Source organism: Anthonomus grandis, chromosome 1 (genome assembly GCF_022605725.1).
Source record: "Anthonomus grandis grandis chromosome 1, icAntGran1.3, whole genome shotgun sequence".
Lineage (NCBI taxonomy): Eukaryota > Metazoa > Arthropoda > Insecta > Coleoptera > Curculionidae > Anthonomus > Anthonomus grandis.
The window spans coordinates 4,340,325-4,363,219 of NC_065546.1; the positions used below are offsets into that span (position 1 = coordinate 4,340,325).

General features: G+C 33.8%; 2 protein-coding genes across 5 annotated transcripts in view; one reads left to right on the forward strand and one right to left on the reverse strand.

Annotated features, from left to right (window-relative positions):
- LOC126735727 (phospholipase A1 VesT1.02-like) overlaps positions 1-14,536 on the forward strand; it is a 76,185-nt gene extending 61,649 nt beyond the window's left edge. For 3 of the 4 annotated variants that reach the window (XM_050439823.1, XM_050439830.1, XM_050439817.1), the window contains exons 5-7: positions 13,792-13,974; positions 14,062-14,209; positions 14,268-14,536. In XM_050439823.1, coding sequence (XP_050295780.1) covers positions 13,792-13,974; positions 14,062-14,209; positions 14,268-14,346 — 410 coding nt within the window. In that variant the 3' untranslated portion in view covers positions 14,347-14,536. The remainder of the gene's footprint in view (positions 1-13,791; positions 13,975-14,061; positions 14,210-14,267) is intronic. The other variant, XM_050439838.1, reaches the window with a different exon arrangement.
- The window catches only part of LOC126735754 (uncharacterized), a 119,893-nt gene that overhangs the window by 77,485 nt on the left and 19,513 nt on the right, over positions 1-22,895 (reverse strand). The gene's annotated exons all lie outside the window — the stretch shown is intronic.

The following is a 22,895-nucleotide window of genomic DNA, read 5'->3' on the forward strand; positions in this document are numbered from 1 at the left end:
CGGCCCATACGAGCCTTTGGCTAAAATTAGCGGGACGCTGACGTTGTTGGCCGGCTATGCTGGAAATTTCGGTCTGAATTTATATTTGGCATTCCGAATTTACATTTTGCGGCTAAAATGTTACGCTTCAGCTTAAATGTAAAATATATTTGGAATATCAGATGTATTCGATTGGATGTTTTGCTACTTCGGACCAATAAAGCTGGAATTACGTCTTTACAGATGAAAGGAACAATCATATCATATAAATGTATGTTTTTTCTAACTATTTGTATGTAAGTGATGCTATTAAATGTTATTTTTTCAGTAAAATAATGGCCTGCATTTTGACTTTTTAAAATTGTAAAGAGTTTTTTTAATTTTTCAAGAGTTTTAGACATTTTGCCATTACGAATTTTGAATAAAGAAATAAAAATTGTCCGTGATATTTGTTCATTAGTATATGCAATTTTAATGCACTTAAATTACTACCACTAAACTTAACCACTACACCCCATAGTACACCCCTTGAGTTCTAAAACAAACATCAGAAAACAATACATAAGAACAGCAGAAAAAAATACATAAAAAGTAAATTAAATTCCACAATTATCCCCTCAAGTATAAGACAGCAAAGAATTCTAACCATACAAACAAATCAAATACTGTAAACTTACACTTAGGGAAGATTTAGATCGTTCACTTGACGCGTTAAGTATCTTGGATTTGGGGTTATGAATTTAAAGCGATTTGCAAAAAGTAAGCAGGCCACTTCCTTAATGTAGAGGGAGAAGACAGTGTGTATGCCCAGCCTAACAAATAATGGGCGACAGGATTCTGCCCCACAGATGTAACGTACAGCACGCTTGCAATGCATACCTAAGCTGGGATTCAATTAATGAAAAATATACAGATCTTCCAAACTCCATGCCAAGCTCCAGGGTAGCCACTCTACAAAACAACCTGCAGACACCTTTTTGCAAGTACCGAGGATATGCTCTTCAAATCTGAGTTCTCTGTCAATGAATATACCCAAAAATTTTGTATTATCAAACTGCTGAACTACTGAATTAGAAAAAGGCACGTGGTCTAGAGCACACTTAAAACACAATAATTTGGTTTTTTGAGGATTTAGTGACAGCAAGTTTGATTCAAACCAGAGATTTACTGCCTGAAGATCAGTTGCTAATGTAGTTCGCAGAGTATCTGTGTCTGGGCTGTACCAAAGAAGTGTGGTATCATCGGCAAATAGAGTAAATTTCCCCTGTACATTAAGATTGGTAAGATCATTTATGTATAGGAAAAAAGGATAGGCCCCAAAACTGAACCCTGAAAAAAACTCCCAAGGCGATAGGATGGTAATCAGAATACTTAGATCCTACAAGCACTCGTTGTTGCCGATCTTGCAGATAGACCAAGAAGATGAAACTCCCCGAAATCCATAATGATGAAGCTTCCTCAGCAGAATCCTATGGCAGACACAATCGAAAGCCTTCGACAAATCACAAAAAGCTGCCGCCGAAACTCCACCATCATTTATCTGGGAGTAAAGCTCATGAAAAAAATTAAACATGGCATCATTGGTACTGGTATTTTCACGGAAGCCAAATTAAAGTCTGGTGAGGATGTTTTTGGACTTTAAGAGGGACATTATTCGATTTTTAACCAGTTTTTCGATTACCTCTGATAGCGTAGACAAGAGAAAGATGGGACGAAAGTTAGAAGGATTATCAAGAGCTCCACCCTTGTGAATTGGGATAACTTTAGCTGATTTAAGGCAAGATGGAAATATCTCCTTGCTCCAGGAAAGGTTAATTGCGTCAACTAGCGCCTTTAGCGCCGTTTCTGGAAGGTTGAGAAAAATTTTAGCTGAAAGGTTGTCTTCTCCAGTTGAATTTTTTTTTTTCAATATACAGAATATCTTTGAATTCGTTTAGGTTTGTAGGTATAAAGAAGAAGGAATTTGGAACATGAATGGCTGGCATAAAGGAAAGAGGATCCACTGAAGGGTTCAAATTTTGCTGAAGTTGTAGAGCAATATTAGAAAAAAAAATGTTAAAATCATTGGGAGAGACTTCAGGGCATTGTCTTGACTGCTTACCACAATTGTGACAAATATCATTAATAATTTTCCAACTCTCCTTATATTTGTTAGATGAACCGCTTAAACGGTTGGAGTAGTAAGTTTGCTTAGAGGTTCTTCTCAGACGACGATACAAGGCTCGGTAAGAATTGAAATAGCTATGAAAAACTGGAAAGTCAGTGAACTTTCTTATTGTGTGAAGAGATCCCAGATTTCTTGAAGATACTTTCAAACCCTTCGTGAACCAAGATTTTATAGGTTTGGATTTCGGTTTGATTTTAATCATTGGGAAGGAAGCATCAAAGAGCTTAACAATTTTTGTGTGAAAGGAAGATAAATCGAAATAAAGAAACATTTTACCCTTTATGGGTTAATTCTATCAAAGGCATTGGAAAAGTCAGAATAGCTGGAATCGATCTGGTTTCCCGTCTAACGCCTGAAGTAGATCAGTTTAATAAATAACAAAATTAACTATTTTTAAAAGTCGTAGAAGCTAAATTTCCTTTATATTAAATTTAGCACGGCATTTCACTTAGGAAGAATCACCAACCATTATCAAGTGTAAACTAATACCAACTCTTTCACAGGTTCATATACTAGAGCTAGAAGTGTGTAATGTCTGGTCATGTGTCCCAACAGTAGAAGTCTCTAGATATTGGAAATATTAACACTGGCTGGCTAAAGTTTTCTTGGTCTTTAGGGATATATTAGGTTGCTTCCAGAAATGTTTGTTTCTTTTAATGTTGCCCTTTGCAGATTCTTTGCTTCTGTCCAATGTATGTTACCGCCCTTGGACCAAGCCTGCTCTGCTATTCCTAATATGGAAACCTTTTCCGTTTGGGTCCACTTTCGATGTTCTTTTTTCCTGGATTCCAGTGGTCGGTCCACATTCACAGGAGATTTGGTATATATAGTTCTTGGTGACCAGACATTCTTGTTTGATCTTCGATAGTAAATTTTAAAAAGTTGTTTTCAAAAGCAAAATTGATGTTGAATTATCTGCCAATTTTTATGATTTTCTTCGAAGTTTCTTTGACTTCGTTAAACGTTATGTAGGATCCTTTAATTGCTGCAGCTCTTTGCTTGTTAGTTCTGCTGCTTTCCTAATAGTGTTTGCTTAGATACCAATATTGCTGTAAGCTTTTGGTGATATTTGCTATTTAATTCCTTGTTGAGGTCTACATTATTTGTGCCTGCCCTCCTATACAGGATTTTAATGATTCCTACCCTTACTAAATCAGAATGATCGGAGTTGTATGTATATATAAATTTAAATTCGTTAAACGTTATGTAGGATCCTTTAATTGCTGCAGCTCTTTGCTTGTTAGTTCTGCTGTTTTCCTAATAGTGTTTGCTTAGATACCGATTCGCTGTAAGCTTTTGGTGATATTTGCTATTTATTTCCTTGTTGAGGTCTACATTGTTTGTGACTGCCCTCCTATACAGGATTTAAATGATTCCTACCCTTACTGAATCAGAATGATCAGAGTTGTATGTATATATAAATTTAAATTATTAAAATTTAGTAATAATGATAAAAATAGTATAATAATTTATTTTTATATTTAGTATTTAATTTTTTTTTAGGTTAAATAAAGGAATTCGGCAAAAAAATTTCCACCTGTTTATTAAAAACATGTCTTTCTGGGGATAATTTAAAGTCTAACCTGTCCAATAAGTAATTTCAATGGCCGCGGTAGCTTAACCGTGCAAAGGTAGCATAATCATTAGTTTCTCAATTAGAAACTTGTATGAAGGGTTAAATGAGAAAATAGCTGTCTCTAATTAATTTAATTAGAATTTTATTTTTAAGTTAATAAGCTTAAATTTTTATTGAAGACGAGAAGACCCTATAGAGTTTTATAATAAAATTGTTTTAATCTTTTGGGATTTAAGGTTTTTAATGTATTTAATATTTAATTGGGGTGATTAAAAAAATAAATGAACTTTTTCTTAATAAAATTATAAATGTATAAATATGATTGGTCCTTTATTTAAGATTATAAGATAAAATTACCTTAGGGATAACAGCGTAATTTTCTTTTTAGAGTTCAAATCGAAAAAAAAGATTGCAACCTCGATGTTGGATTAAAATTAAATTTTGGTGTAGCAGTTAAAAATTTGGGTCTGTTCGACCTTTAAAATTTTACATGATCTGAGTTTAAACCGGTATGAGCCAGGTTTGTTTCTATCTCTATAAATTGAAAATATTTTAGTACGAAAGGATCGAATATTTAGCTTATAGTTTTTGTTTCTGAATTATATTAAAATATATTATTTTGGCATATTAGTGCAATCGATTTAGAATCTTTATAAGTAAATGTGATTTACAAATAATACTTGGTAGTAAAGGATTTTATATAAATAATAATTTCGAGTCTAATTTTAGTTATTTGTGTCTTAAATAGTGCAGCTTTTTTTACGTTAATAGAACGAAAAGTTTTAGGGTATATTCATATCCGAAAAGGGCCTAATAAAATTAGTTTCGGCGGGGTATTACAGCCTTTTAGAGATGCAATTAAATTATTTTCTAAGGAACAAATATTTCCTTCTTTAGCTAATTTGTATTTATTTTATATATCTCCAATTATAAATCTATTTTTAGCTCTATTTTGGTGGATATGTATGCCTTTTTTTTCTTTTAATTTAAGATTCAGAATATCTGTATTGTTTTTTTTTAAGAGTTTCAAGTTTGAGAGTTTATACTGTAATATTGGCTGGTTGATCTAGAAATTCTAATTATGACTAAAAATTTGACCTGATGTGCTCCAGAAAGTTTGCTAGCTCTGTATCGCTTTTATCCCAAATAATAAATGCGTCATTGATATATGACCTGAGATTTGGAGATCCACTATTGGAGGTAACAGCGAGCCCATTTATTTTCCCATTGGAAGTTGTTAATTCTGGTGGTTTATAAGGCTAAAACTTTTGATGTTTTCCTGATTCTTTAGCTTATGTTGGTTATTGATATTGACTATCATTATGCTACACGAGATGCTATTTCTTGTGTTTGGAAGAGTAAAGATACCATTGATTCCGATTAAGTGTTTATTTTTCCCATTTTTTAAAAAATTTGGATGAAAGAATGATAAAATGAAATTATCAGTTGGGGATACAAATGCCTATTTTATTCTTATCTTTATTTGTTCTTAAATAATTATCAATATGAGTTAAATGGGTTAAAAATATTTTTTTTTTAATTAATTGACATGTTACATAATTTAATTTAAATTTATATGACATTGCTTATACGAATATTAAATTGGAATAAAAAAAAATTAATTAATAAATTTGATAAATTAATAAATAGATCCAGTTATAATTTGTTGTCGCCAGCTACGTCATATGCGACACAGTGAGTTTGTTATCAGTACGTGATCAAAATGTTCCAATAAATAATCAAGTTTTATAGGTTTTCATCAAAATTGACCTTTTTTGGACAAATAAATTAAATTTATCAATTAAATAAAAGTTTAGTACATCGAGTCAGATCCCGTTACCAATAGAAGTACTGATTTTAATCATTCCAAAATCATGGAATCTGCCAAAACTAATTAAACTTTATTATACAAGCCGATCGAGGACATGAAATTTTAATACCATTAAATTGTTCATTGATTTTTTAAACGTGACCAGTCTGAAGTAATTTTTGTAAGAATAATTACGAAAAAATCATACGTTTAAAATAAGTGGGTCAAGGCTATTATTAAAATAATTGTATATATTTTTGATACAGTTTTAGATAACATTGTTGTTAACCACATCCCTAGAATTAAGATCAATAAGGGACAATACCCTCTATGGTTTTCTAAACACACAATCAATCTAATTAAAAATAAATTAAAGGCACATAAAATGTGGAAACTGTACCGAAGACATCTGATTACGACAACTTTTCAAATTTACGCAAAACAGTAAAGATTAATATACGCAATGATTACAAAGATTATATTTATAAAACAAAAATAAACATTGTCAAAGACGTTAAATATTTCGGGCCATTTCACAACAAATAAAATTACCAATAAAAATGAAATTTAATGATCAGGAAGCTTCGAATTGTGTTGACATTAGCGAACTCTTTTCTAAATATTTAAGTGGAGTATTTGAACCTTCTGATACACCAACTTTAATTGAGCCTAGTCAATGTCAAGAATGTTTTGTAGTTAACAATAATGATATAAATGACATTAAATCCGCACTTATATCTGTGAATCCTAAAAAGGGACCTGGCCCAGACGGTTTTCCTTCATTTTTTTCGAAGTATTGGCCTAGCTTGTGCAAGCCTTTGCATATTTCGTATAATCAATGTTTATCCAGCGGCATTTTTCCTAATATTTGGAAAACAGCTCAAATTGTGCCAGTATTTAAAACTGGAGAAAAAACTTATGTACGGAATTACAGGCCTATTTCCCTACTTAGTCACTTTGGTAAACTTTTTAAATCTTTGTTGTTTAGACAATTATTCTTTAAGGTCAAAGAAGCTATTGATGTAAACCAACATGGCTTTTTCAAAAAAGATCGGTAATAACCAATTTAATAGCATTTATTCAGAGTATAAACGAAAGTATGGATAGTGGTCTAGAAACTTGTGTCGTGTACACCGACTTTTCTAAGGCTTTTGATAAGGTACATTATCCTACACTTTTCGTGAAGTTGGAGAATTTCGGTGTCCACGGGGCCCTACTCAAACTCATTAAAAGTTATCTAACAAATCGCTCTCAGTACGTTGTCATAAATGGAGTAAAGTCTTCTTGTACAACCGTAACTTCAGGAGTACCGCAAGGTTCTCATTTGCGACCGATTTTGTTCTCAATTTTTTTAAATGACATTGGCCAATGTTTCTCTACCTGTAGATATCTTGCATATGCAGATGACCTTAAAATCTTTACAATAATTAAGAAGGTATCAGTATTTCGTGCCCTGTAATCTGATCTTGCAAATTTTGAAAGGTACTGTACCTTAAATAAATTATTTATTAATCGAGAAAAATGTCATTCTATACTTTTAAGCAGAAAACCATCTCAGACACAAAACAAATGTGATGTCTGTCTCGGGGCCACTATCTTGAAGTATGTGGAGTTTATTAAGGATTTAGGTGTGACGTTGGATTCCAGACTGCTCTTCGACGTTCATATAGAAAACATTGTTCAGAAAGCTCTAAAAAATCTAGGTTTTATATCTGGAATTACAAAGAGTTTTAGTAATCAATTATTATTAATATTATTATATAATGCATTCGTTAAACCTACTATAGAATATGCGACAGTGGCTTGGAATCCGATGTATCACAAATATATTGACCAAATTGAAATAGTTCAACGCAAGTTTGTTAATATAGTAAATTTTCGCTTTAATAGACAAAGACATTTTTTTTCTTCCTATGATAACTTAAAATTTTATGGTATGAAGCCCTTAGAAAGTCGTAGAAACAATTTTGATTTAATATTGATTTATAAAATTATTAACAATTTATCATATTAGTCTATTAAACTGCCCTTTCTGTCTGGAAAATTTACATATCAACGTTAATCCTTATATTTTGCGTAATAGATCGGCCTTTAGCATCTCAAGATATTCTTCAAACTATTTGTTTAACTCTCCATTGTTCAGATGCGTCCGTAGTTTTAATGATTTTCAAGAAACTAATTTGAATAATGATATATTTTTCTCCAGTTTAAGCGATACTTAAAAAATTATACCTAATTTCACAAAGAACGATAAATATTGTCCTTTTTTTCCTATTGTCATTATTCATATGTATAAATGCTTCTTTATTGTTTATAAGAGATACTATTAAATAAAGTAGTTAGGTTTATATTGCTCGGTATATTTGTTAGGTTTGGTGAAAATGTAATGTTTGGCAAAGCGCTTACTTGTATTTAAATTCATAAGATACTTTGTGCTTTCCTGTTATTGGAATGCTTAGTCTATCTGTAGGAGAGCCTTGTACTTAAATAAATAAATTGCCTGGGTTGATTTTACAGGATGTTGAAGTTTAGTTGGATTAATTTTCCAGGAATTGTCGCACACATTTATCCAAAAATAAAATTGAAATTTTTATTTTTTGAATGTTGTTTTTTTATATCAATACTTTAAATAATTTATTTTAAAACGTGCTAAATGATTTTTTTAATAAGAATTTATGAATTAGTACGTGATCAAAAATGTTTCAAAACTCTAAATATATTATGTATTTTGTACAATTAAATTGAATTTATCATTAACTGTTTTTATGTGTTTTATTTTTATGTGCAAATAAATAAATGAAAAATAGATAAAAGCATATATAAGCTTAGTAAATTGAATCAGATCACGTTTTAATCTTGACATAAGTCTGGAATCTAGCAAAAATTAGTAAACTGTTTAGTACATACAGAGCAGGATCATGCATTCTTAATATTAGTAAACTGTTCAATGATTAATTGAAATCTTTGACCAATGAATATATTTATAAAAAATTTTACTTTTTACAGGGTTAAAAGTCTAGAGTTAGTTATGAATCGTCAACAATAATTGCTTGGCTGTTTTTGCAGGGTAAACTAAACATGCTTAAGTAAAATTTGATTAGTAGAAATAGTGAATACGCATGGCTTCTACCTAATTCTGTTCTTAATTCTTTAGGTTTTTACTTTCCGAGTGATGTAACTATCTTTTTAATAAAATTTCTGCTTAATCAACAAATCTGAATTACTTCACTTATTTAAAAATGTTTAGACTTATCTAAATAGGCATTATAAAGCCCTAGGTACTAGTAGGTGACCATATCAAACAGGCAAAGTAATAATATAATTTAATTTTTGGCAGACGCTAACAATACAAAGTCTCACTGCAAAGTTTTGTTGTTTTAAAGATATTGAAAAAAATAACTAATATCATGTTAAACGAGAGCTTTATTATTTTGTAAACGCTCAAATTATTTTAGCAGCTTTATTTTAGTGACGGTTGTTGTATGTCCCATTAACTAAGGACATATTCTATTTTTAAAAAACAAAACAGCAACCAAAAACCGAACAAAATATTATTCGCTTTTTTGTTCGGCTCCTCTGCATCTTTGGGTATAAATATCTTTACTGAGCCCTATACACGTTCGGCGGTTGAAAAATTTCGAATATGATTTTTGCGTAATGTGTAAGAAGGAGACGGAGTAGAGCGAGAACAAACTTGGCTCCACCCTGGGCGGCTATCGCGTCGTCGTTGCGCTTATCAGTCCGGTTAAAGTTCGGTTGCAATTCCTCGCATACCTATGTACGTGTTAGCCGTTTTATATTTGCATATCCTGATCAGCAAGTCCCTATTGCTAAAACAATTTGTAATATCTGGTATAAGTTTGAGCAGTCGGGATGTGTAAATCGGTATGCAAAATGTTCTAGTGGCGATCAGAAACCTCGTCGAATACCTGACGCTAGGATTGAAAAGGAGGTCAAGGTGTGTGCTTTTGTGGAAGTAAGTGAACCTTGTTCTAGCTCCCAAATTTCTGAAGAACTTGATATTCCAAGTCGTACTGTACTCAATATTTTAAAAAGAAATAAGTACAAAGCCTTTAAAATTAAAAACACTCAAGAAATTTTTCCAGAAGATCAAATAAAACGCTTGGAGTTTTATGAAACCTTAAGAGAAAAAATTGATCAAAATGACGACTCTGGTCTGTAAATAAAATTTTACACAAGTAATATTTTATTTACAGACAAGTCATCTTTTTCTCTTCTAGGTCGACATAATTCTTCAGTCGTGAGATATTGGTCTCGGGAAAATCTACATTTGAGTATCCATTACGAACTCAATACCAGCAAAAGGAAAATGTTTTGGCTGGTATTTTAGCCAATTACATTGTAGGGCCTTTTTTTATTGATGGTATCTTAAACTCAGAGAGATATTTGCTTTTATTGCAACAAAATATTATACCCGCTGTATGAAACTTGGATGTTAATTCTGAGGAAATTTGATTTCAACAAGACGGATGTCCCGCTCACAACGCTAGACAAGTGTAGGAATATAACAAACACTTTTCCTGACCGGCTTATTTCCACAAGAGGTACCATCCATGGCCTCTGCGATCTCCAGATCTGACGCATTGCGACTACTTCTTATGGGGCTATTTGATGGAAATACTTTACCAACACCGACATGAAAGATCCGTTAATTTGGACGAATTGCGACTTAGAATTATTAATATTTCTAGGTCCATTACACCTGAAATGTTAGCCAATGTACTTAAAGAATAAATTTTTCATTTTATTTTAGAATATTGTATTTAGTTTTCACCAAAGGTTTTTAAGATTTGAGCATATTAAAGTTGTTTTTTTGACTTGCGATTATGAGCACGTTAAAAATCACGTTAAGATCTCCAAGCGCTTGCTAAACATCACTGTAGAGACAACCAAAGAGACGTGCAACTAGATAGAAACTTTTATCCTATTGTTGTTGCTTTTTAATCAGTATATATTGTATTTCGTTGTCTCTGTCTTCCCTTATAAAAGGTGAGCTAAGGTGGCGCCACAATACTAATCTTTCGCAATGCTAAATGTATTTAATTATCAGAGCAGTCAAAACAAAACATTCTTCCATCTTCGTCTAAATGAATGCAAAAATACGGGATAGCTTGTGTCCAATTCTCTAGTATTTCCAAAATTATAATTAAGTACGGCAACAGTGCAATCCTTGCTCAACATGAACACGTGTATTTCAATATGGCTGAATAGTTGTTGTTGCTGGTTAATTTTGTTTTGTTTTACATCATTAGTTGAGATTTTGGACGAGTGCTTAAATTTTACGTATTTTATTACCTACCGGACTTAGGTGAACTTGGTTACAGTAGTTAGTAGTTGTAGTTTTTTGTAGGATACAGATTTTAGTATTTTGACTTGTGTTAGGAACAAAGATAATGTTCATTAAGGTAATTGTTAAGGCTGTAGTTAAAATAGGTATTCCATGGAGGCTCAAAAGAAAAAATTAAGAGCTTTGCCAAAAAAAACATTTAAAAAACTAACATAAATAGTCAAATGAGTTTAAATTTAATAATATAACTTAATATAATTACAAGAATAACATTTGTTCGGGCGACTATTTGCTGCTATTTTTAATTTAGCTGTAATCTTTCTGTTTTATTCTTCTATTAATTTTTATTGATTAAAAAAATACTGCATCATAAATAATGAAACGTGTATATGTATTTCATACACATACAAATTTAACAGTACATTCATTATTATAGAATAAAATACACCTATGTATTCTTTACCAATTAGTAGTAAAACAGTTTTCCTGTTCACCAAATCAATTTCATTTATTTTGGATACCTGTTTCGCTAACATTATTAGCATCTTCAGCAAAAGATTAAACTTTTTTTATTTTAAGTGTTACACTAAAGAATATATTTTTTAAGATATTATAGGACCGTGATATTTAAAATCTTCCTGAGTTTTAATTGCATTTATAAATTATGAAAATAATGAAGAAAATACATATATACATATATACAATATGTACATATTATATTTATACCATATACTGAAAATCCAATACAAAACGTTTCAGAATTATATTTAGTTTATTTAGTTCCCCAATTTAAATGTTATTAAATTGCATTGTTTTAACTAAAGTCTGCCATCGTTCTGAGCAATTAAAAACATATCAATAACTTTTTATTTGTTTTAATTAAAATCAGCCGTTCTGTCTCAGAACCTAATTATGATGTTCTGACTTCTGAGACATAACGGCTGATTTTAATTAAAATAAATCATTAAATGCTTAATAGCCGAGGTTTGAATTATGGCGGCAAACGCTATCTACGCCATCTACGTTCACCTTTCACGAAGAGAGAGAAAGATGGAAAATAATCGGATATTTTATTAGCGCACGGTTGCGCGTCTCTTTGGTTGTCTCTGATCACTGCGAGCAAGCCGAAAATAAATTCTCATTGCGAGCGGTACGACGGAGAATCGGCGTCGCTATCGGTGGGAGGTTACCGATGCAGTCGTTCTCTGTCTACTCTCTATCTATTAGGTCTAATACATTAAAACTCAATCCGTAAGATTCAACTCGCCAAACGTGTATACTATTTATTATATTTTAAAATATCTTCTACTTTTATATATGTATTCAATATCATTATATATTATATGATTTTTTTTGAAGTCAGATTTGACAAAGCTTTATAACAAATTATTTGCTGGTGGCTGGTTCCTGGTTTTACCTGAACCGAAAATTTGGTAATTTTGCAATTACATTTAATTGAATAATTCAAGATTCGCTTATTTAAATTTTTTGAAACCTTGCACGAGGGTTTGCCAGATTGGTCTGTTCAAAAAGTTATCTTACATTTTTTCTGTAAAATGTACAGGGAAGCCAATAATCGACCCCCTTAAAATTTACATGGTTTTCCTATGTTCCGCTCGCCGACGCACCACCCCGGTACAAGTCCCATATATCGCGGTCCCGATAAAGCACGGCGCCCACTGAATCGGCATCGACCGTCTTGGCACGGTCGGTACAATCGGCCGGATTTGCTTCACATGTATTTAAATGGGGCCGCGCGCACTGAATCGGTTCGGTACGTTCGGTCGGTTCGGTTTTCTCCGGCGACGATCTCATATTGTGGGGAGGGCAACTTTTGCCGATTGCACCGAAAGCCTGCGACTATTTCAGCATTTTTTCGCATAGAGTGAGGAACTGTTTCAAAGAATTTTAAAAACCGTTGATTTGATAAATATGTCAAACGAAATTTTAATCGAAGCTGTTCACAGTTTAGAATATTGTATGATAAACAAAACATATTATCATGATAATTTAAGGAAAGAAAACGCTTGGGAGGAGGTCTCCAAATTAACTGGATGTTCTGCTAAGTGTCGTTTATTATATCTTAAATCGGTGTTTTCGTTATTTACTGTTTATTAAGTTGGCATCATCAGGAGATTTTAAAACTCAGTTTTAATTATCCGAGAATGCAACTTCGTCGGTAAATTGTGCGAGTGTGACAGTGCTCGTTTTGGTGTTAAGTGGTGTACAACTCTTGCTTTGAATATAATTTATGTTTTTACAAAAATACACATATAGTTTCAAATGCACGTTGGAATGTTATGTTATAATTTATTTTATTTGACTCTATACAGGGTGTCCCACAACGAATACCGGCTATCTATTTCGCTTTTCTACCGCTTCTACTTCAGCACAGGCTACAGCAATCATAACATCCACTTCAGAATCTGAGGAACTGCTAATTTTTTTTTAAACGCTTAAACGGGAGCTTAATCACAAAACTTCTACATGCTCGAATAGTCGAACCACTTTTAAACGTCGTCGTGTCTTCGTTCTGCCGATTGTATGAGCGCTAGTTACCGATTGAACGAACGGAACGTGCCGAACCGACGGTGCCGATCCGATTCAGCGGGCGTCCTCCTTAAAACTCTTCATCGGAGCAAACCCAAATTATTCTTCATACAGTTTATATTTGAGCACTTTAAGCCGGCACGAATATTTTTATTTTCCAGAAAATTGCTTGTTACTCTTACTAAATGTGAAGAAGCATCATCATGCAACCAAATATTTTAAATATGGTACTGCACTGCTCAACTTAATTTAAAGTATAAATTAAATTATTAAGTAATGGGAATCCTCCTATACTATTTTGATCATGTGTCTATTAAGTGAATCTGCCTTTTACAAACAGACTAAAAAGGGGAATTCCCAATCAAGTTAATTAAACCATTTTTGCATTTTTTATTCCTCAGACCGTTCGAGACGACTAGTAGAGTCTGACGCTAATTATGTTGACGTGATACATACTGATGCTGGCATTTTTGGATTTCCCGAACCCAGTGGAAATGCCGATTTTTATCCCAATGGAGGAAGAGCTTTACAACCTGGTTGCCAACCCGGCTATTTGGCAGAACAAAGAATTGTCTATCAAGTGTGTAAGTTTGTGTTACAACATTATTTATGCAAATTAACAATTTATGCAAAGTTTCGGTAGGCTCAAACTCAAAATTAAATTATTCTAGTGGCGTGCAGTCATACAAGAGCATGGAAATTATATGCTGAATCAGTCAGAAATCCAGATGCTTTTCCAGCAACTCGCTGCGGAAATTGGAAAGGGGCTGCGAACGGTTGTAACTTTACACTCGACGCCTATATGGGATTTAAAAATAAGTAAGATTGTTCAATTTTCTTATTATTACTAAATTGAAACTTTAATTTTTGTTTTTAGCAATTCATTTGGCCAATTTTATCTTAGAACGGGGTTTAAGCCGCCATATGGTTTAACTTCTCAACGTGGAAGCAAGTGATCAATCAAGTAATTCTTATCCGGTTACATGACTAATGGTTCGCTATTTATCTCCGTCAGTTATTGTGTTTTCGCTATTTATATAGGAATAATTAATTAAATAAGTGCCCAAATAGAGATAGATTTTTTCTGTGATTTGTTAGTTTTAAGTAACTATTATGATGTCAATAAAAAACAATTTAGCTGAATAATTTTTTGCCAGTAATATAAAAATATTTATTATTATAGTTTCTAACGGAACACGACTAATAATAACTATGGAAATATATTTTCAAAGAATTCCGCCTCTTTAAATGTATTATAATCATGCTCGTACTTCAATTATCAAAATTAATTTTTCCGCTGTCCCTGCAAGTGAAACTTTTTTGTCAGTTTTCCCATATTTCGCGTGTTTATGTAAATTACCGTATCCTCTTTAAATAAGTAAAGCATGCAAATAAATTCAAGTTGAAGGTGTGGTATTTAACGCGCCTCGGTATTGATCAAAAGTTTTGAAATTATTATACTATTAAGGAATTAAATTATGAAAGTTTGCAAATGATTAAAATCTGAATTTTAGTAAAAAGAACAAAAAAATTACAATATATGTGATAACTCAAAGTAAATTTCCAAGTTTCTATATTGTTTCAAATTTGCCATTTTCTACTCATATCTTCTTGACCTTATAAACTTTTAAAGCTTTTTCGCTTACTTTTAACGGAAGTAATGTTCCTTAGAAAAAAAACTCAAAATGTGCAACTCATTAGACTTACCTATCACGAAAAGCGCTGTTTAAATGCTGTTCAATAAGGCAGCCGAGCATGTTTAAGTTTAATTACTTCCCCCCCAAGTTATACGAAAGCATTATATCGGCGCCAGGTGAGTAAGTTCGCATACACCTCACAAGGGCCAAGATTTAATTTATTTTGCTTTTGCAGGGCGTTTGAATAATTAATTTACTGCATGCTTTGAAAGGTAATCAATACGGTTTATTAGTATAGGAAACACGAAGATTTCGTAGTTATTTAGCTTAACTTGAAAAACTAAGATTGTTCGGTTTAGAGCGGCAAGAAAAGAAAGGAGTTTATTAGTATTAGCGAATAATTTAGGGCAAATTTCGCTCAATAGAAAAATTGAATGTTTACTTATCTGAATATATATGCATAATTTAATTGGAGACGACCAATAATTTTCACAAATAGTTACTGAAAAATTTAATTCCTATATTTAATTTTTCTGATTAAAATATTGGTCATCAAACGCACTATTATTATTTGACTGAATAAATTCAAAAATGCTTAAATTGAAACTAAAACATTTTAATTTCAATTCATCTAATAAAATTTACCGACATTCATATTAAAGAATTATGGAAATGATGGGCAGTGATGGTGAGTTTAGTCCATATATGGCTGCAGGACCTGACGGACTCATACCCATTATGTTGCAAGTAGGCCTCGAAACCACACTGCCTTACTTAAAGAGAGTTTTTGAGGCCAGCAGTGCAATGGGGTATGTTCCACTAATATGGAGGGCGGCAAATGTGGTCTTTATCCCAAAACCGGGCAAGAAAGACTACCGTCAATCAAAGTCCTTTAGGGCAATAAGCCTGACTTCATTTCTACTAAAGACTTTAGAAAGGCTTATAGACAGGTATATAACAGAGGAGATTCTAATAGAATCGCCACTACATAGGAATCAGCATGCCTACATGAAAGGGAAGTCAACGGAAACAACACTTCACTCTGTAGTGAGCCCAGCTGAAAAAGCAATAGAGAACAAGGAAATAGCACTTGCTCTTTGGTTTGCCGTGGAAGGAGCATTTGATAAGGCAAAAACAGACACTATCTGCCAAGTCCTTCTGACCAGGGGCACATCTTGTCAGGTAGGTCAAAACAGCGCTGGAAGGCCGGAAGATCAGTGCTACACTGGAAGACTGTCGTGTCGAGGCAGGGGTGAAAGGCGGCTGCCCGCAAGACAATTGCCTTTTGCCACACCTTTGGTGCCTGGTGATGGACAGTCTCCTCAGGAAGCTAGAACTTGAAGGATTCTATGCACAGGCATACGCGGACGATGGTCACGGGTAAATTTTTGAACACAGTCTGTGAGCGAATGCAAGTCGCGTGCAGGATAGTGGAACAGTGGTGTCGGGAAACAGGGCTGCCGGTCAACCCCGAAAAGACCGAGCTCATTCTCTTTACTAAGAGGTGGAATTTGACAGGCTTTAAACCTCCCATTATGTATCAGACTCGCCTAACTTTGAGGCAGTTGGGTGTCATTTTAGACAGCAAGCGCACGTTTAAAACTCACGTAGAGCAGGCAGCAAATAAGGCAACGGTCCTAATATGGCAATTATGGCGAACAATAGGTACAAGATGGGGTCTTAAACCCCATGTTCTCCAGTGGCTTTATACCGCACTCATACGACTGAGGATCTCGTACGGATCCATGGTATGGTGGCCAGCCGTATTAAAGGTCACCAACGCCCAAAAGCTGACCAGACTGCAAAGACTGGTCTGCTTGGGACTATTACTGGAGCTATGAGAACAAAATTTGCGGCACTACTAAATATTCTTCTTGGGCTACCGGAGGATGAGAGATAGCGGAGGGTGGCGCAATGTTCACTTAGGACAAGGCCATATGACGATTGTTCTCAGGATGTGTAAGAACATACCAATTCTGACATTCAGATGCACTACAGAAAGTGGCAAACTAAGGTTAAATAAGGGGTTTCAAGTCGAAATCCCAAACCAAATTAAAGAGCTAAGTGGTTTCCAGGCCTGGTACACGAATGGATGATGGATGGAAACGAACAGAGGGGAATCCTTCTCGCTAGGGAAACACATCACAGTTTTCCAAGCGGAGGTGTTTGCTATACTCGAAGTAGCGAGCAAACGAAAGGCATTGGAAGGTGACGGGGGGATTTGCATCTACTCCGATAGTCAAGCTGCTCTCAAGGCGATTCAGAAACCCAGAGCCAGCTCAGCGCTAGTCCAGGAAAGCAGAGACGCATTGGAAAGGCTTGCAGCACACAAGGAAGTAAGACTGAGGTGGGTCCCAGGACACCAAGGTGTTGAGGGGAATGTGCTGACAAGGTTTCGTTAACCTCTTCGTAGGCCCCGAACCTTGTCTCGGTCTTAGCAAAAAACAAATCTCCCAGGCACTTAATAATTGGGCCTGGGAAAAAACAAGGAAGAATTGGAGAAGGACAGAAGGTTGTAGACAGGCCAAGGAAATGATACCAGACTATGACGGCTCTAAAGCAAGGCGACTGCTAACAAAGATCCGACAAAGTATCAAAGACTTGGTGGGAATCCGGACCGGGCACAACAGTCTAAACAGGCATCTACACCTTCTTGGTATAAGAGAAAGCCCACTCTGTCCGAATTGCGGTACAGGGGAGGAAACTTCATACCACATACTATCTATGATAGGTGGAGTCGCCTAAAAAGGAAAAGTTTTGGAGCAACGACACTCCAGCGGGAAGATCTTAAAGATCTGGACTGGGACAATGTGCAAACCTTCATTAAAAGGACGGGCCGACTCAGTAAAGACCGCGCATTGGGAGTGGAGGCGTAGGGGTGGGTGATTCTGGGGTTGGCAAAAAGGGACTGCTCTGGCCTAGTTGCCGAGCTCTAGCTCCTCCACCCTTACTACTACTACATTATGGAAATAACAAGTTTACATTTTCATCTTACATTTTCATTTAATTAATAATATTTAAGAATTTTTTTATTAAACCAAATATAAAACAATCACATTTCTAATCTGTACTTTATACTAATACTTTTATATAAAGTATAACACCCAATAATCAGGTGCAATTTGATATTTTAAATACTTACGAAATCTTTCATAAGTCGAGAGAAAGGATTTGTTTTGTCGCTCTTTTTGTGTAGTTTGTATATGCTTATTTTTTTCTCATCGTCATTTTTTGATTTTCTTAAAAAATTATATTATTTAGCTATTAGTATATAGGTTGTTTCATATTTAATGGGACAAACTTAGAGGAGTTATGGCTAGCCTAAAAATAAGCAGGTTTGCGCCATAAACCGCTTGCAGAAAATGATTAGATTTTGAGATACAGGATGATGAAATTTTAAGAAAAAAAAATTTATTTTTAACATTAACCATGGCAAAAATTAACTTTCTGGTACCGAATTTCACATTAAAAGCAAGTAGTTTTTTTACCTTATAATGAATACCGTAATAATTAATATCAAATGGATTGGACTAAAAATTTAAATTATAGCGAGAAATAAATTTCGAACAATGGATTTTAATTTTTTATGTGAAAACGATACGTCGGAGAAAAACAAGCCAGAAGACAAAATTTACTCTAAATTAAATGAGGATTTGAACATTTTCTTTATTTGAAGAAAAAAACAGTGGCGTACCCTTTTGGTTTTAAAGAGTTTACTAGGTCCTAGACCGCAGGGACACATTGGCAAAAAAATCAATTATGCATTAACCCATTAGTGCGTAGAGTCCCTTAAAAGAGACGCCACTAGTTTCAAGCACATCTAATGTTTTCATAACCTCGTGCATTTGTCTAGACGTTCGCTATTTGTTGTAAAATCAGTTCATGTGCAGAAATCGGAGATAGCGTTTTGATTTTGTATTTTTATGTGACCATGGATTTATGTGACGGAACTTTACTCTACTCGAAATGGAGGGTAAGTTTTAATTTTTTATGTCAATAGGTTTTGAAACCAGGGTAAAGAAATTCAGTAAATATGTTGTGTTTGAGGCTAGAATTATCATACAATTTTGTCTGCAAAACAAAAATGTGTTATTGTTTTCTTAGACATAAATATTTGTTTTGTCCCTTATAAGGGACTCTATGCAAAATAGACAATCCTCAGTATAATTCGTATTTTGCAGATTATCTCTGCATGAATTGCAGACATTATTTGAAGAAAATGACGGTGAAGTTCAACAAAATCTTGATGTTTACATTGGAATTCCTGTTGACCTAGGCAGAGACACAGAAGAAGACAGCGACAGCTCTGATGATGAGCATATCGGAGATGTAAATCGCTTATGCCGTGGAATACTTCAGCAGAATTGTGAAGTAAGAGCCAGAAAATAAAATGATTTTGACGAAGAAGATCTAGTTCCTCTAGCCCAACTATTTCCAAAGTCTAAGGGTTTATCTCCTCAAACCTATGAAGCCCCACCTAATGAACAAGATGATTTTGATGAAAAAGATCTAATACCTTTAGCACGTCTGCTTTCTAAACCTGGTCAAACCTGTGTCAAGTATAACTCAAGGCAATTTTTCAACCCCTAAACGTAGAAAGCTATACGAATGGAATGCAGATGCCCCCCATTTTTTTCTATGAATACAAACTGTGTGCCACGAGAGCCATCTCAAGAAACAAAAGAAGCCCAAAATCTGTTAGATTTTTTAAAACTGTTTTTCGATGAAGATCTCACATCGAAAATTTTTGAGAAAACCAATAAATACGACCAACAAAAAAATAAGGAGCTAAACTAAACATATATTTCCAAGCAGTGGCGAAGCGTGAACTTTTTTTTCGGGTAGACAAACAATAAAAATCATTAATTAGAAAAAAATGTGTATTCAATATTATTCATTTTAATGAAATAGAGAATAAAAGCGCATTAAATATTAACTCAAAGAGAAAAAATATGTAGTGATATAAAAAAGAAAAAAATAATTACTACTAGCATAAAAAGATAGATAAATAAAAATAAATACTGCTTACAAAAAACACAACATAGGTATAACTATAACTTATAAATCCATAATATCCATTATTTTAAAATGAATTAAAGACAAATAAAAACACAACCAAAATACAATTGCTTGCAATATCGAACAGTCGTTTATAAATAACCACTAAAAAAACCTGTAAGATGTATTGCGGCCAACCAGATCAAGCGTGTCCATAAACAATAACCCTCAACAGCATAATAAAATAGCTGGTCGACTTCGATAGACAAAAGCTCGAATGTCTTTCCCGCGAGTAAATTTTGCATACGTAATAGGCAGAATGCTGATGCGGCCGGACCTCTGCCACCTGCTTGATGCGTATATGGTTCGATTAATTGCTCTAAATTTCGGAAGACAAATATCAATGTGTCTTTCTGGGGCTCGCATACAATAATTGTGTGTCAGCCCTGCATTTTTATTTTAATTGGTGCGTCAGGCGGGGCGCGCCTTATAGATATTATAGATAGATAGATATTATAGCCGTTTAGATACTATAAAATAACAGTAAGGAGCGACTACATTCTGTGTTAATTTTTTTTTTAATTAATTTTGTAATTCAACAATTAAATGAAATAATTACGTAATAAATTAATGACAAATAACTGGATAATTTTGGGTAGACAGTGTCTACCTTGTCTACTCGTACGCTTCGCCACTGTTTCCAAGATATGTACTACTTGGAGGAATGCTTCTTTCAGGTTATGCAAAATATCCGAACAAGAGGATCTTTTGGAATCTAACAGAAGATATACCAAACATTTTAAAAAATAGCATGCGACTAAATAGATTTGAAGTGTTACTTCGCCACATCCATCTCAACGATAATGCTAATATTGATCGCAGTGACCGGCTTTACAAAATTCGCCCTCTACTAAACTCACTGAATGAGAATTTCAAAAACACGAAGGTTTGGATGAACATCTTTCAATTGATGAAAGCATGATACCCTACTATGGCAAACACTATGCCAAACAGTACATCAAGGGCAAGCCGATAAGATTCGGCTTCAAAAACTGGGCTCTATGCAGTAGTAATGGGTACATGATTTCTTTTGAGATTTACACTGGCAAATCAGATGCAGAAAAAGTTTTTGGTCTTGGTGGAGACGTGGTTATGTCCTTACTATATAAATCGGAAGTGCCTTCTAACCAGGGATATACAAATTTTTTGATAATTATTTTACAAGCCTGAGTTTACTGAACCACCATTACTGAAAATAAAATTTGTGCAACGGCACAAGTAAGAGAGATTCGAACGGAAAAGTGTTCATTTCCAGAAAGTACTTCATGGACATCAAAAACAAGGGGAAGCAACAGTTTTGTTTCTTGTGATAATGTTCCTTTGGTACAATGGAAGGACAACAAAGTTGTGACATTGGGTACCAACTTCGAAAGTAATGACATTGTTACCACATCTAGATGGTGTAAGGAAACTAAAACTAAAAAACAAATTCCACAACCAAAAATTATAGCTGGATACAATAAACACATGGGAACATGGGAGGAGTTGATAAAATGGATGGGCTGATTGTTTTGTATAGCACAAGAATGCGACAGCGAAAATGGTATTGGCCAATAGATTCATATTTATTAGATGCAAGCATCTTAAATACACACACTAAGTGCTCAATTAATGATAGGGTGTTACTTATTATCGACAACCATTGCAGCCATTGCACATTAAATGTCTACAACTTTTGTAGAGAAAATGGAATAGACATAGTAACCCTACCTCCTCACACATCACACAGGTTGCAGCCATTAGATGTTTGCTTTGTTGGGCCCTTAAAAACCGCGAATAATCGTGAGTGTGATTATTTTTTAAAGGCTCGAAATTATCAAAAAATTAATCAGACAGATATTGCTGAATTATTTAAAAAAGCATACAATAAAACAGCTACAATGGAAAAAGGTGTAACAGATTTGAGACCACAGGAATATTCCCATTGAATCGAGGGGTAATAAATGAAGAAGAATTTGTTGTCATTGAAGAAGAGGAAGGAAACGAAACACAAGAAAAAGTAAAAAACAAAACATTAGGCAAGAAACATAACAATATCGACAAAAAAAACATATGCCCTTCAACTACTGATATGAACGAACCTCAACCAGGGCCATCTAGATTGTGTCAGTTCAAGAAGCCACAGCAAAATAAAAGATCTTATTTGAAGATATTCAACCAATGCCACGCTTTTTAAGATCGGTAGAAAATAACCGAAAGAAAGCGCACTCTCAATTCTTTACTTCAACTCCCAACAAAGAAGAATTGGAAGTTAAGGATAAAATGAAAGCCAGAAAGAAAGAAGTAGAAGCTAAAGGAACAAAAAGAAAAATAATAAGCAGTGGTAATCAGAACGGAAAAAAAAAGAATACAAAGAAAGTACAAAAACTGGAAGAAGCGACTGAACCATGCATCATATGTACGGAATTTGGAAAAGATAAGGAATGGTGGGTGACCTGTCCTTGTGGAAAATCTTCGCACGCTGAATGTGCCGGGGTGGAAATCACACAGGTGTATATATGTCATTTTTGCCAACCCTAAAGTGGTAAATTTTCAGTGTTTATTTGAGTATATTATATTTAAGTTTATTTAGTTTATAAAGTAATTTGTTTTCCAGAATTATGTTTATTTTATACCTATTAAACGTTATAAGTAAACAAAGGCGTTTATACTGTTTTTCTCGTTTTATATTGCATGGTCGATATTACCCGACCAGGTGGTCGATATTACCCAACGCATATGGTTAATATCGACCAGATATGGTAACACTATTTTTTTCAATAAAACTTAAACTTAAACATGTTTTGCTACTTATGCATTATTTTCCTATT